The sequence below is a fragment of the Falco biarmicus genome, chromosome 4, assembly GCF_023638135.1.
Source record: "Falco biarmicus isolate bFalBia1 chromosome 4, bFalBia1.pri, whole genome shotgun sequence".
In the NCBI taxonomy this organism is placed as follows: domain Eukaryota; kingdom Metazoa; phylum Chordata; class Aves; order Falconiformes; family Falconidae; genus Falco; species Falco biarmicus.
Window position 1 is genome coordinate 88,286,316 of NC_079291.1, and position 15,805 is coordinate 88,302,120.

The following is a 15,805-nucleotide window of genomic DNA, read 5'->3' on the forward strand; positions in this document are numbered from 1 at the left end:
TAGTAAAAATTAAGTATGAGAAGCTAAGACCTGTGAGTTCTAAAATCTTAGAGGCTGTACAGTTACATATGAGGTGAACTTAATCTTAACAGTTTAATCAGTTTTAAATGCAAGGTGCATTCTAATTTTCCTTACTTATGCAGCAACTTCAGCAAAATGGGGTCATTTTACTAAAGTGATTTTGGCATTTTAATTGCATTTGGATTTTACTAAAGTGAATTTGACTCCTTTTTGTAGGTATCAAAACCAAAATAAATTTAAACAAGAATATGAATTGTTCGGGGGGGAGGGGGGTTGCGGAGCCAACGCAACCTTAAAAGAGCTCTAAGGCCACTCGGCACATCCCCTTGGCTGAATTCAGAGCAGCTGCAATGAAAAGATGTGTTGTCTCCCCTGTAAAGCCCCAAGTGATGAAGACTCCATACCTATGCTCTCCCCAGTAGGCACTCCTCTAGTGTTGTAGTATCTTTTGCAGTAGAAGGATAGTTTTAATACATCTGCTCCTTTTTTTCTTGCTGCAGTTTAAGCTGATGACCCCTTGTTCCCTCCGTTATGGCCCATGAATCGTTGATAGTTGCTTTACCGTTTGCAACAGCCTTTCACTTTCTCAGAGACTGTTTAAAGCTCCGTGGTGAAGTGATACAAAAAGAAAAACAAAAGTTTAGGTGGGAATTTTAAAAGCCAAGTAGAACAAAGCATAAACAGAACGGTGCCGCAGTGCCTGGAGCCGCTGGGGGGGCGCCGGGGGCCTGGGCTGCACGGCCCTCGACTTGGGCACCGAGCTGGGTTAAGGCCGATTGGGATTGCGGCGGTTATTTATTAAAATAGTCAATTCTAGAGTTCCTAAGAAGGGAAACAATGTTGAACTTTAATGCTGGATAGAACGCAGTTCAAGAAACACAAACGCAACCGGTGCGAGGCGGGGCTGAGTGGAGGATCCAGGCCTAAAACGTCTTTAAAATCAGGAAAAAAAAAAAAAAAAAGTCAGAGGCGAGAACAGAACGCGGTCTGTACCCTGCCGCTGAAGGTGCGTTGTCGGACACCAGCTGCCCGCCCCCCGCAACCCGAGCAAACAACGGGGACACGCCACCCGCGGAGGCCGCGGCGCTGCCCCTCACCGGGCGGATGAAACTGCCGGTGCAGCCCAGGGGCGCAGCTGGGGAGCTGGCCCGCGCCTCGGCTGCTGCCGCCCCCCTGCCCCGCGCCGCCTGCCCGCCGCCCCCTGCCCTGCCCGCTGTCCCTTTCCCGCCGCCCCCTGAACGCCGCTCCCTGCCCGCCGCTGCCCCGCCGCCGCGGCGCGCCCCGCCCCGCCCCCTTTGACAGGCTCTCGCGCCTGCCAATCATCCCCGAAGCCCCGCCAGGGGCCGAGTCCCCACCCTCCAATCAGAGGCCCGGCCGGGCACAGTGGGCGGGATCTGGGCAGGCTCCAGAGCGTCCTGGGGCAGGCGCCTCCTGCTAGACCCGCGCCAGCGCCCTGCGAGGGACCAGGCCTGTGGGGCCGCGGGTGACGCTCTCAGCGCCCGGGGTGAGACCTCGCTCGGCTTCTCGGCGGCGGTCCGTGGGGGCGCTGGGTCCGACCCACCGCGCCGCCTTCCCTGCGTCCTGTGCGCAGGCGCTGGCCGGGCGCCGCGGGTCCTGTGGCGCGAGGGAGCGCGCAGCGCGGCGGGCGGCTCGCGGGGGCTCAGGGCGCGCGGCGCGGCGGTACGGACGGGTCGGGACGAGGGACACGCGGCGGCGCCGCGCTCCGCGCCCAGGGGAAAGGGAGGGAGCGGGAAGTGGGGGGTGGACGGGGAGGGGGGGGGGAGGGAAGGGGAGGGGGAGGGAAACTCCGAAACAGAGACAAAGGGGGGGAGCCGAGCCGGGAACATCCGGGTCACTCGCCGCCGCTTCAATCCGGGACACGCGCGGGTGCTGCGGCCGATCACGGTGAGGCCTGGCCGGGCGCGGGCCCTGAGACGGCGGGGCCTAGTGCGGCGCGCAGGCGGCCCCAGGCCCTGCCGGCGCGGGGGGGCCTGGCCTGGCGCTCGCCGTCTGCGGCGCGAGGGGACGGGCGGCCGCGGGGCGGGCGGGCATATAGTGGCTGTGGCCTCGCGGCTGGGCCCGCCGGCGCGTCGTTGCCTGCCCGAGGTGGCTCCGCAGCCCGCCCCCTAAAGGCCTCGGTTGCCGTGGGCCGAGCTCGCCGCGGGGACCTGGGCACCGCCGGGCCTGCGCGGAGCAGTGCCCGCCCCGCCAGGGACTCGCCCGGGAGCCGGCGGGCGGGCGCCTGGGTGTCCTGTTGAAGGCCGCGGCCGCCAGCCCCGCGCGCAGCGGTCTCGGCGGGGCAGGGCCGCCCGGGCCCGGTGACGGGGCCGCTCGGGCATCGGGGCCCGTCGCCGCGCGGCTCCTTTTGTTGTTCTCCCCGCGGCTGCGGCCGCCGTTCGGGCCGCGCCGCCTCTGCAGCCTCTCGCATGTCGCAGGCAGGAGGAGGCTTTCTGCTCCAGCCGGGAGCTGGCGTGCTGTGACTAGACCTCAGCCCTTGGCCTTCTCCGCCCATTCTGAAAAGTAAAGTTTCTCTAGTTCTGGGGCAGGCTGCTCCAGCTGGTAGTTTCTTCTCTCAGCGTTTAACCTGCAAAGTGAAAATGTGAGGCTAGCAATAAACTATTATTATTTTTTTACTGTTAGGAATTTAAGAACTGCTGACAGTTCTTGAGACTGAAGTAGCATGTTGTTGATGTGTTTGGAGTCTTGTCAGGGGTCAGAATTGTGGATGTGACTGCTGTTCCTGTGGCAGCAGAACACTTCTTTGCAAGGCTGGCTTTTACAGGTTCCCTCCTCCCACCACTCAGAGGTTGCAGATGGGTAAAGTGATCTGTAATGCAACACAGTCTGCATTTGTGATGGGTGTGTCAGTTTTGCTTTGTCCTTTTTTTCCAAAATAGGTGGTAGTGACAGCAGCAGAGGCAGCAGCTACTGAGTAAACTTGGAAGTTTCTGTTAATTTTCTAATGAGCTGATAGCAGTAGAAGGAGCATTACTACCTCTTAATGCCGGGGTGTGTTTGGGGGGACTAAACCCAAACAAAATAGGAAGACTGGTTTCTTAAGCTTGTGTTGCCCCTGCAAGGTAGGGTTGATAAAACTTTCCCTGGTGCAGAATTTTGTGTTCTTTTCAATGATGTCATGTGTGAATATGTTGAGTCTTCTCATTCTGTTCATTAGCAGTAAATTTTTCAGGTGAAGAAAACAAATTGGATGTGGGACTAGAAAAAATAAAATCAAAACTCTTAAGAACTGGGGTGTTCGGGGTTTTTTCGTTTGTGTGGTGTTGGGTGTTTGGGAGTGTCTTTTTAAAAAAAAATTAACAATTTCAGGTTAATAGTTGTCTTGCATTTGTGAGGGGTTTCAAAAGCTTGCAAGAGCTAAACTTTAACATACAGATATTTGGGCAAACAGCTATTCGGGGAGGGGGGGGAAGCCAAGCAAACAAACTATGCACATAAATTATTGAAGATAAAAGTAGCAGTGAGAATATCATACCTTCAGGTTTAATACCCACTTAGTATTTCACTTCCTCCTGCTACTCCATAATTTCTGATACCAAAATATATACAGGGATGATTGGTCTCCATTTATCCTCTCTCAGGCTCCAGCAGAACTAAAGTTAAATTATTTTACCAAAGAGCTGCTATAGAGTATGTATCAGCAGTTTGTTGATAGATTGATTTGCCTTTGGGCAGATGCTTACCTAATGGGATCTTCATTTTTTAAGTGGGCTTCCAGTCTTATTTGTCTCTAATCTGTAGTTGGTAGTAGTTTGTGATGAGGTTTTAGATGCCTGTCTGCTGTTGTCAGGCCTGTGGAGACTATACATGTGAAGCCTGTGCTCTCTTGTGTACAGTGACGTTTTGGATGTAGTCTTATCAGTGCTTAACCAAGTCAAATGTCTCGAGATTTGAAAAAGTATTTATAGAACATAAGAAAACCTTTAATTTACTAGGGCACAGTATAGTGTATAACTAGTTGCAAAAGCAGGTGGGATACAGGGCCTGAAAACCTGCAGGTTTTTTTCTGTTGAAAAGTTACTTGGTTGGTGATGTTTCGTAGGATGCATGTTGTTTATATGCCCTCTGAGAAGCTGGCATTTCTCTTGAGGTACATGTAATTAATTGGCTGTTAGCCACAGGAAATATAATTCATGTGTCTGGAAGCATCCTGCAATGTTTCTTGGCAGAAGAGGTAGTTGAGTTAGTAAACTATTGAAGTATATTTGAATGGTTAATAAGCACAAATAATTTTCTCAGCTTATTTTGGAAGGCTATTATTATTACAGTGGACCACCAGGTACCAACAGCACAACCAAAAGCCGTAGTATATTCAGTAGTTCATTTACAGCTGTTGCATGGGCATGGGCTCACAAAATACTTAAAATTACTCTTTGTATAATGTAGTTAAGGGAGTTCTTGTTCAGGTGGTATCTTTTCAGTGGCTCTGCATCTTCTGCATATGAACAGACTAAAATCTGAAGTGGTATGTACAGTTTGTGTTGACCAAGTCCTGCAAATCTTCTGACATAACCAAGATACAGATACCTGTGTTGGGAATACTAGGGGAATATTAGGCTGAATGTAGGATTTCTTTGTGTGCGTGTTTACTGAGCATGAATGGTCCCTTTTTCAAAAACATCTATCTGATGTGAATTTAATTGCTAGTTTGAAGTTGAAATTACGGATTATGGGTGTCCATGCAAAACTGACTTTGGGGGGCAGGGGGAAAGCTAGAAGGAGGAATTTGAAATACCAGTTTTCCTAGGAACTACATAGAACTCTTAATCTGTTGCTTTTAAAGACTTTAAGGTGTTTGCACTGCTAGCCACTTTTGACGATGTGTAAATACTTAAATTGGAAGCGTGCTGTCTTTTAGTCTTTAAAGGGTATAGCAGATGAACAGATCTACATATCTTACATGGAGTAGGTCAGTGCCTGGTAAGTCTTTACAGCATTAACATCATGCTAAAGGGCATAGCATGAACATGTGAGACTTTCAAATATCTTTCTGAGCTACAATTCATATGGTTATAGTAGTAGACTGCAATACTCTTACAAGTAATCTGTGCACTAACAACATTAATTTTGCATTAATTCTTAACCAGTGTTTAAACGTTTGTTTTAATAGAGTGGTAACACTCCTTTCATTAGTTCTGTGAGCTTGTTTAGTGGAAGAATTCTACTCTCCTGGCTGTTGTAAGGGCTTGTTAGCTAGGTGTGGAGTTGAGAACAAATTGATATGACTTAACCAACTGCCAGGTTATCAGCTCTTATTTAAAATGTGTAGAAGTGCAGTAGGGAGAAGGATTAAAACCTTCATTGGAGTTTTTTTTGGGTCATGAAACTCTGAGTTTAGGTACAGTTTGACAAGGAAAAATACACTCTTGCTCTGACTGCTCTCCTAGGTGAATGGAGGACCCTTCCTTGAATTTGAAAACATCCCTCTGTTGCAACCATCATGTCTGGAGCTGTTCATACATCATATGCAATAGTGACCTGTGCTCTGAGTGTTTCTTCTGCAGCCTCAGTCACCATGCTTGGGTGGTACTAAGGCAGTGAAGGTGCAGGAAGATCATTCAGTTTATACTGGAACTGGAAACCTGCCTCGTCGAATGAGTGGCCCAGTGGCTTTTCCTCAGCTCAGTTTTCTATAGCTGTCTGTTTCTGCTGCTGTCAAGAAGTTGTGTAGTGGCATCACTGCAAAACTGAGAAGATTTTGTTAAATTCTGTGCCTGTGTTGCTCTTTTGTAGAATACTGGCTTTCAATGGGAATTTACAGTCTAAAAATTACATTCCTTATTGCTGTTCGGCAGAAACAGGAGCAGTACAGGTGTTTGCCTACAGAAGAAAGCCATACCTTTTGTGGTGTAGTAAGGAGATAGGTATGTGTTCATCAGTCACACAAGTAGGAAGCACTTTTCCCAATACTGCTAGTGTTTCTGTTGTCAAGCTACTGTCAAAGTTTCTGAGATGTGGTTCAAATACAAAACACAAGGTGGGGATACTATTTAGTAGGTCAAGTCCAGTAACAAAGATGATGTTGATGTGAGAAAATTTAGTATTATTCCTGATGTTAACTTCTACAAGGTGCGCAAAAGCCTGTGTCTTGGCTGTAGTAGTGAAATTCAGAGGCCAGGATATTTCCTGAGTAGGGCTTATAAATAGATGATATAATGTGTTGTTTACACTACAAGTAAAAGATTATACTAAAAGCAATTATTTTTGTTTTAGAGGGACTCTGAATATGTCTGGCATAGCTCTTAGCAGACTTGCACAGGAGAGAAAAGCCTGGAGAAAAGATCATCCATTTGTAAGTATGAGAGTTGTCAAACTTCTGACTGCAGTTATTATGGTGTTCTAATGATGATTTTTTTTTTTACCCTGATGTGTTTCTTTTTAAATAAAAAAGCTGCTTAAAACTATGTAGCGCAAAAGGAAATAACTATGTAAAGTTTGAATGTATGTCATGAAGTATTCTAAGTACACCTACTGAAATGCTCACCCTTTGGCTTTTTGCCTTAATTCAGGGATTTGTAGCAGTACCTACAAAAAATCCAGATGGCACAATGAATCTAATGAACTGGGAGTGTGCTATTCCAGGAAAGAAAGGGGTAAGACTTACTGTTGTCCTGACATCTCACTTATGGTGAAAAGTAACATAATCCTGCTTATGTGGTGCACTGACAATTTGGAGTATAACTTACACGTAGTTTAATAGAAATGCTTGGGTCCTGCTGCTACTTTAGAATCCAGGTGGAGTAGCCTAAGAATGATACGGGACAATATACACAATGAGCCTGTTCAGCTGTTGGCACTGACCACCTTAAGAATAAAAGTTTTCAGAGGAGTGTGTAAGAATCCTGCATTGAGCAAACTTGAGATTGTCTTATGCTTCATGCCAGGGTTTGACTTCAGTTCTTACTAAATGCTGGTGTAAGCCTTAAAGCTTGAAAATTAATACTACCAGAATGTTTCCTCTGCTGGTTTACTGCCAGTACCTTTTTTTGTCCACAGAACAGTGAGGCCCTTCAGTCCTAGAGAAGTGCTGTAGCCCTGTTTTTAACTTTTTTTTTATTCCATGGAAAATAATTCTGCATTATCAACGTGGAATGTCATCACCTTCCATTTTATGGAATTCTCTCTTTTTGTATTGGGGAAAGAAAAATAGAACTCCCCAATGTTGTTTCTTTTTATCTGATTTCACATGTGCTTCTGTGTCCCTTTCCTTAAAATAAAGAGGGAAAGGGAAAAGTCTGTAGAGACCAAAATTGTGGGTTTTATCAACTTGATCTAGGGGATAGGACAAATGCAAACTTTCAAGTGGATAAAATCATTAATGCATGAAGGTTCTTTGATTTTGTACACTGCCATTACAACATCTCATTCTGAGCAGGATCTTCTTTCTGTTTTTCAAGATGTTAGTATGTAGACATTATTCTTCAATTCATTGGATGCAGTTGTTTCTTCTGAGATAATAGTATTAATTACTCCATCATTTTCATTCTTCGGATTTTTGGTGTTTTTGCATTGGATATGAGACTTTTGTTGCTTTGCCTGTATTACTGCCTCTTGCTTAAGTCCCCTTCATATCTTGTTTCCTAGATTCTGAGAAGACAGCATGTGTAGGCAAAACCTGCAGATTCTGTACTACTAAGTTTAACACTGAACATGGCATTGCTGTTACAGTTCTAACTTAGCTCAGTATTTGGTAGTTGTTAGCACAGCTCAAGTTAGTTCTTAAAGAAGCATCTAAAAGTCAGTGTAAGGAAAAACTCATCCCCTTGTGTTCTGCCAAAGCAAGGTTAGCCATCATAATAGCAAGTTAAGATGTCACCTTTAAATACATGCTATACAAAATCTTTATGCTACTGCTTTAAAGTTTTGTAAACCACAAAATGGAGTGGATAAGACTCTTAAAGCCAACTTCTTGCCTCCTAGAAAATGTGTTGCACCAGGAAAAGATCAGTTATGCTCATGTGATTGGTGATACTTTTAAAAATCAGGGGGTTTAATCAGTAATAATGCCATCTCTTTAACAACCAGCAGCACGCCTCACTCATCTCTACCAGACCAACCAGTTGCTCTCTGTTGCCTCTGTGTTTGAAGGCATGCTGTACTGCAGTTGCTTCCCCTGAGACAGATGAGTAGTTGAAACCACCAAAATGCTTTCTTGTCAACCAGATCAAAAATGGAAGTGTTGTTAATCCTGGGTTGGATACCTCCTTTCACCTTTTTGACAGCAAATCACTTGTTAACTACCTAGAACTCAACTGGAAGAATATCTGCAACCTGTCTGGTAATGCAATATGATCTTGATGGTGCTGCTGTCATACTGTTACCATAGTAAGCCTTTTGAGTGTCGGCTGTCTTTCATATGTAGCTATGTTGCTCTATCAGAAAGATAGAGTAAAAGTAAGTAAAGTAAGTATGTTAAAACTTTTTGTTGACTGTTCTGGCGTTTTACTTGAAGAAACTATTAAAAGCTATTTGTCTTTCCCTATGACTGAAGGCAAACAAAATGGGAAGAGTTTATTCTTCAAAAGGCTCTTTTCTAAAAATGGACAAGTTGTGTCTTCTGAGAAGGTATGGGGAATAGTTATTGCTAGTTGTTGACAGCTGGCTACTGCTGTTCAGAACATTTTCTTTAGATACACTGTAGCAAATATAATCAAACTCACTTCTTAAAACACAGTTATCTTTGTATTCTGTAGCAGGTTTTTCTCCTGTTCTAGCTTGAGACTCTGCACAGAAAGTCCCAGCAACAATGGAGTGCTTTTGCTCTTCTCGAGTGGGGGGTTTTTTCCCTTGTGCTAAAAATTACACAATTCAGGTAGGAAAGAATAGAGGATTTCCTTCTAAGGTGGTCTTCAAACATACCTGAGGATAAGATTTGATCATTTATGCTGATGTGAGACCATCGTTATTCCAGTTTGTTTTAAAAAATTAACCCAGCACTTACTTCCGTTGCAGTATTTCCATAGCAAGGGCAAGTTAGAGAAGTGGTCTGAATTTTACATACGTAATAAGCTTTTCTGTATTTCTGTACTTCTTACCTGAAGTCAGTTTGTCAGAAGGTGGGCTTTTTTCCTTATTTCCAACTAAGATGACCATGAAGTATATATTTGAGACAGGCTTTTCTCTTTTGCTAGACATTTTTCCATATTTATATGACCCTTTTGAGTCATGCTGCCCTATTTGGTCTGCTCTGCAGCATGGGACTTGCTCTTGTTAGTGCTTTTCCCAGTTTCTGATGGGGATAAAAAGCTTCTTGGAATTTCTTTTACACAAAAAGATGAAATCTGTCAGACTCTTTGCTACCAACTACAGAGTTAGTTTTAGATTAGTAAACCTTACATTAACTGTAGCAGTACTACAGTGGTGTCCAGATTTTTTGTTGATTTATGGCTTGCTTAGACACATTCTTGTGAGGCAAAATGGGAGCCATTTACATCCACGTGCTTAAGGGGTGTATCCACATTCTATCTTCTCAGACTTCTTTTCAGCGGGGTATAATGGCCCCTTCCTCATTGCATGTGTGTCATATAAAACTAGATGGTTTTGTCAGCTATGATCCCAACTCTATCAATGACTCAGCAATGCTTGCTAGCTGTAATGAAGTGGAAAAGCAGGGTTTTTTTCCTTCAGCTCCTTATATAGGTAGGATAACTTGTCTCAGTCTAGACAGCATGCTGCAGCGTAGAACAGCTATTTTTTGCTATGTAGCAGAAGGATGCCTTGTACTTTGCCTGAGAAACTGTCACCTTGATAAGCTTTTTTCCACGAGTTTTGACTTTTCTTTAATCTAAACTGTACCCTAACTTTTTATAGACACCATGGGAAGGAGGCTTATTTAAACTACGGATGCTTTTCAAGGATGATTACCCTTCTTCACCCCCAAAATGTAAGTAAAATGTTCTAATAAGCCCATGGTTTTTAGTCAGTGTTAAACTAGTCCATGATGTTCTACTAATGGTTATTAGTTTCCTAACATTTTTCTTTTTTTTTAAGAAAGGTTGCTTTTTTTTCTTTTCCCACCCACCACTTTGCATTTAGAAAGTTGTGATGAAATGAGTGAAGTGCTCAGTATAACAAAACTGGGAGGCGAGGGGGATTGCTGTGTGGGTTTCCTCAGAGTCTGACAGAAAAACAACTGGAAGTGTTTGCTGCTTGATCAGCACTCTTTGGAAACTAATAGGTAGACATGGTTAAACCAAATCCCTTTGCTTGTGAAGTTGGCCTTACTCAGAAGCCAAGAACTTAGGGGGAAAAAAATGTTCCATCAACTTCAACTTTTTCATCCACTTGCTCTAAAACATCAATCTGTTCCTTTTCTGATACTATGTACAACAAGTATCTTCAGATACCTAGTTTCCTTGTTGAGTTTTTGAATTTTCCTTATCCCATCTCAAACTTGCCTACTTTAGAAATCTGAAAACACCTGTTGCTTTGCCTAGTTTCTTGGTTCTTGAATTGGCTACCGTATCAAGTCAATGACAGTGATTACAAACTGCTCTTTTGATAGGAATTCTTGTTTCATTTTAGTGTTTCAGCTGTAACAGTTGTCTTGGCTACTCCTTTTGTTTATTACTACCTAAATACATTGTGACACAAGAGGAAACATTTTAACTAGAAAATATTTAACATCAGTATCTGGAGAAATACCAACAGGCACATCCTGCAAGTGTTAAATGAACTGTGGTGCCTTAAAGTAAGCTGTGTATGTGACTCCTAAGATTTCTTACCAATGCAGGTTCTGAATTTCTACTGAACTTCATTCAGCAGCTCATGAGCAAGACTTTACTTGTGATGCCAGATGGATTAGAAAACTGCATTAATATGTAGATATCTTACATATTGCTAAACAGGTGTTCATTACATTACTCAAGATAGTGGCTGTTGCATCTAAGTCCTGATTAAAGAAATGCCAGAATATAGATGGAGTAGCAGAAGGAGAGCTGCACAAGCCTACTACTTCATTCAGTCTTGCAGCTTAAACTTGGTTCTTGTTCAGGGCATCTTGATTATAGACAAAGGAAGTATAACTGAAAAATTGCTAGGAACTCTGTCATCTTTTTATGGAACGTTTTAAAGTGAGGAGAGAAGAGATGAGTGAAGGGCAGTATCTTTCTTTTATGTAACAGTATGTGAGTCTAGAAAGATAGGAATGTTTTAAAAAGGTCTTTATTATAGAGCTGCTACAATCTGTCAGTTCTGATCCCTAAACCAAAAGATCACTGGTTACAATGATAGTGTTATGTTGCCTGGACTGATACGACAGATGTGATGGAGTACTGCTTTAAGTGCAAGATAAGTCCAGCAGTTTGCAAGGCTTTTTTTTTTTTTTTTTTTGGGGGGGGGGGGGGGGGGGGGAGGAGGGCGGTGCTGTGGCGAAGGAGTGCCGCAGGGATGCTGGGGGTGGACAGGGGACAGGGGCAGGAGGCTTGTCTTTGGCCAGTTTTGGGTTTGTTTTTCTGTCCTAACTGATACAAACCAACTCTCTGATCTTAGTCTTAGCACTGCATGCAAGTAATTCTCTCTTCTTCGTCAGGTAAATTTGAACCACCATTATTCCATCCAAACGTGTATCCTTCAGGCACAGTGTGTCTCTCCATCTTAGAGGAGGATAAGGACTGGAGGCCAGCAATCACAATTAAACAGGTCATTAATTGTACTTGGATGTATTCTTAGCCCTTTTTATTTGCTTTGCTTGCTTATCTGATGTGAATGAAAAATGTTTGCTGTGTGTTTCTACAGCTGGTTTTAGAAGGCTTTTTTTTAATTGAATGTCTCTTTAGTAATGCCTGTGTTACTTCTACTCCTTTGTCCACAGATCTTGTTAGGAATACAAGAACTTCTAAATGAACCAAATATTCAAGACCCAGCTCAAGCAGAGGCTTACACAATTTACTGGCAAGTATCTTTGTGTATCAATTTGAAAGCTGTTATATTGGTTGCAGCTGTCTGTTACTTATAACATGCAAATGAAGGAATGATCAGGGTAATTTTCTTGACCTTCATGGCTGTGTCCTGTGGTGATGTCTAGCTTGTGCCAAACCAGTAACCTCATGGTGAATAGACTAGTAGAGCTCTTAATAGCATCACAACAGCAATAAAGTGTGTGAAGACTGTTTCGTTAGACCATGATTCTCATCACGATTCTAGCCCGGCACAGAATCCTTTTCCCTAAAGGCTGAGTAGTAGTAATGAGACATAATGATTTCATGAGACCCAGTGATAGAGGAGACCAAATTAGGTGACAAGTCCCATTCATCAGTACAGGAGTAACTTCTGTCCAGTAGTGAGTACCTATAAGCACTTGTGCCTGAAGGAGGGAGAGCTGCTGTGATTGCTGGAGGAAATACGTAGCACTTTGTGAAAACTAGATCTTCCAAAAGAATAGGTTAAAAAGTACAGAAAGCTTGTCTTGTGGCTTTAGCAGAATGCAGCTTGCATCAGTTGGGAAAGATGATCCTTTGTGAGCTAGAAAGTACTTTTTCTTATAGGCTTAATCTTAAAATTTTCCCACCATTAAAAATGGATGGCTGATCAGTAAACTTTAGGGGAGAAGAGCACTTTAAACAAATGCTTTTGGCACTGACAACTACTGAAATAATGTACAAGATGGAAATGTGGAATTATTATTCTGGACAGATGAACAATTCCAGGATAGTACCATGTTTGAAAAATGGCATTTTGTGAGACTTCACATGCAAGCTGTATCAGAAATGTCTGTTACAGGATCCTAGAGAAAAGGAAACATAGGAATGGGTAGTGTGTCTTTGATTTAATTAAAGGCTTCACTCAATGTTGTTTTTTAAGTATCTGCTGAAGACTTGATGGGACTAAGTGCATATGGAGGACAGTTAGGTGGCCACAGTTGCAGGTAGCACCTTTAGGAGCCAGTGATGATGAGGCAGGCCCCCCCCTCCATTTTTAAAAAAAGTACTGAGGGAATATAGGGCAGGAATAATATACTTGTGTAAGTAGTCTGTGTGTTTTATTTTTCCATTTCATCCCACATGCTTGTATGTACAAGGATCAGTCTTTGCTAGTCTTGTTCCTGTTTTATTGTGCTTCTAGAAAAAAAACCCGAACTATTGAGAATAAACTATTACACACTGGTTTTGTTACTTCAGACATATATAGTCTTCCATTTATTCTCTTATGTCTTGGATGTGTAGTATTTCAGATGGGTTGCTATATTTTCTGTAGTCTGAGAGTGTGACTCATAATGAGCAACAGGTAGAAGCACCTCAACAGAGCAGGATTGTGTATGCATCTGTAATTTGGCATAGTTGATAAAATACTGAAGATGCAGTATTGTTTACATAGATGTCTTTTATTCTTGAAGTTTAACTTGACTAAACTTTGTATTCAAAATAAGAATACTTGTTCTCATTCTCAGGATTGCTTTGGTACTGTCATTCTAACTTTAGCACTCCTGATGTGCTAACCTACTTCCTCCTCTACTGTAGGCATGCAGAGTCTACTATGGCAGGCATTCTTCGTGCAGATTTTGAGGATGTAAGACTTAACAGCTAGGTTGTGTTCTCATGTGACAGTGCAATATAACTTTAAAGGAAAAATTCCAGAATACAGTTTGTAAGTTTGTTTATGAGAAGAAGCTCTAGTATTTTCAGTCTGTGTGCTGGTAATTGTTAACTGGTTGTGATCAGAATTGGCATCACTACTTCTTCCCCTCAAACCGTCAAATTCTGAGGATATAATTTGCTGCCTTTTTTTTTTTTTTTTTTCACTGCAGCAAGCCTTCATAGCTGAAAGTAAGTTAAGTTTACTGCAAAGCTGTCTGCAAAATCTAGTCACTGTAAACTACCTTTGGCACAAGAGTAATGGTAACAAATTTTTGTCTAGCTCTTGACGGACACTTCTGACAGCCAATACAAAATATGGTGGTGAATGTAAATGGATGTTCTACTAAGCTACTACCATTCCTTGTTGGCCCAAGAATAGAGAACAAAGAATTTGTCCTTGTATGTGTTGAGTCGGTGGCTTAATGACTGGTGTTAGTTCTCTGAAGGTAGTACTTGCTTGTTTAATCAATCCGTAGCAAGTATGCTAGACTTAAGTGAACTACAGTGCTTTTTCAAAATGTTGAGCTAGTTGTTTGGGTTTTTTTTTTTCAACTGAAGGTTTGGATAAACCTAATGCAGTGTGTCAGGGTCTGCAGAGATAAAAGGCTGAAACTACCATACCATTATCATTTTCCTGTTTCTTAAAAGTGCTTCTCCTCTCTCCCCAAAGCAGTAAAGATGATGCTTTAAAATCACATAAAGTCTGCCAACTGTTAGCAAACTGCTCTCGTCAACCACTTTGTGCTGTTAGGATGCTGGAATTTATTTTTTATGACCTCAGGTCTTAAGGGGTAGTGGAAAGCTTACGTTCAGAGGAGTAAGAATGCTTGCACGTAAGGTACAGCAGGCCTTCAGAAAGAGCAAGCGCAAACCTGTTTACAGACCATATCATATGGTATGAAGTCAGATAGTACAATCATTTAATGACAGATAAGGTTTGGGAAGTAACTAGTTAAACAGAACAGTGCTTCCCTCCAAAGGAAGTTACCAGACTAATGGTCCAGAAAGGCCGTTAAAGTAGTTCGGTGAATTCCTTTGTTTTGCCTTCAGCAATGATGTAGTTTCATATTGAAGAGAAACAGAACAGTAACTGTAATATGACCTCTGAATTCTCAAGCTGCAATTACCCTTTCTCTCTCTTCTATACAGCCAAAACAGAGTGGAATATGAAAAGAGGGTTCGAGCACAAGCCAAGAAGTTTGCACCATCATAAGCATCTGTCATGCAGCATCTTAAAAAGGAAGGGATGGCAAGAACTTGTTTACAAAACTTTTGCAAAATCTAATGTTGCTATGTACAATTAATATCCACTTAGGGGAGGGGGTTGTATGTGTGCCATTTTCCATATTCGCCACTTGTATACAGTTCTAAATTTGCTGAATTGCCCCCCGTTTTTTCATACAGGGTCTCTTCCTTCAGTCTTTTGTATTTTTGATTGTTATGTAAAACTTGCTTTTATTTTAATATTGATGTCAGTATTTCAACTGCTGTAAAATTATAAACTTTTATACTTCTATAAATTCACTAGTATCTCTAGTTACTTTGCTATCTGATGCAGGCATGCTTTAAAATGTTAGAACTATATTTAGCCTCTAGCTGGCTGTATGAAAAAAAACATGCCCTCTACCCCCTTCCCTCCCTGAGTTTGTTTTTCTATCTTTCAGAAACTAGGTTGTTATTGCTTAAGAGCCTCTGAGATCCAAAGTCAGCCAGCATCCTTATTCTGCATCACTTCCTTTGTGTTTATATGGCATTCTGTCTGTGTTGCTGTTTAGAGTAAATAAACTGTTTATATAAAGGGCTTTGTTTCATTTATCTTCATTAAAATACTGCCATTTAAATGGCTTTGAACACAATTCAGTGCAAGTCCTGTGATGCTGCACTTATCTTTTTGTTTAGATGTTGCCTTCCATTTCTTTTCCCTGCCCTGCCCCCAACAGTGGCCCTTCTTTGGGCCTCCAGTGGTAACTGCGGCTATTCAACTGTTACCTGTTCCTTAAACAGCCTACGGATTTCTCACTAGCTAGAGACCAACTGCTTACTGTGCGTAACTGGATCAACATACTGCTGTGACAGTGTTAACATAAAATAACAATGTTAGATCAGTATGAACAATAATAGAAGCTGTCCAAGGAATGCAAGGTGACCTACAGCAACTGGGGATTTTCAATGGTACTTACCAGAAATTCTTT

General features: G+C 42.6%; 1 protein-coding gene across 3 annotated transcripts; it reads left to right on the forward strand.

The window, feature by feature from the left end:
* The first annotated feature begins 1,376 nt into the window (after positions 1 to 1,376).
* Positions 1,377 to 15,414, forward strand: UBE2I (ubiquitin conjugating enzyme E2 I). 3 transcript variants are annotated; one of them, XM_056337138.1, is made up of 7 exons: positions 1,377 to 1,525; positions 6,253 to 6,331; positions 6,549 to 6,632; positions 9,850 to 9,922; positions 11,570 to 11,679; positions 11,852 to 11,931; positions 14,763 to 15,414. In XM_056337138.1, the coding sequence occupies exons 2-7, from the start codon at positions 6,266 to 6,268 to the stop codon at positions 14,824 to 14,826; spliced, it is 477 nt and encodes a 158-aa protein (XP_056193113.1). In that variant the 5' UTR covers positions 1,377 to 1,525; positions 6,253 to 6,265; the 3' UTR covers positions 14,827 to 15,414. The 3 variants fall into 3 exon arrangements, with proteins under 3 accessions (XP_056193113.1, XP_056193114.1, XP_056193115.1); XM_056337139.1 differs by lacking the exon at positions 1,377 to 1,525 and adding an exon at positions 1,588 to 1,701; XM_056337140.1 differs by lacking the exon at positions 1,377 to 1,525 and adding an exon at positions 1,807 to 1,926.
* Positions 15,415 to 15,805: the final 391 nt, after the last annotated feature.

Excerpts from the sequence above, each read along its gene's own strand:
- UBE2I (XM_056337138.1), top strand. The coding sequence starts at position 6,266 with ATGTCTGGCATAGCTCTTAGCAGACTTGCACAGGAGAGAAAAGCCTGG. Across the intron at positions 9,923-11,569 it reads CCCTTCTTCACCCCCAAAAT|GTAAATTTGAACCACCATTA; the intron begins GTAAGTAAAATG and ends CTTCTTCGTCAG. Across the intron at positions 11,680-11,851 it reads CAGCAATCACAATTAAACAG|ATCTTGTTAGGAATACAAGA; the intron begins GTCATTAATTGT and ends CTTTGTCCACAG.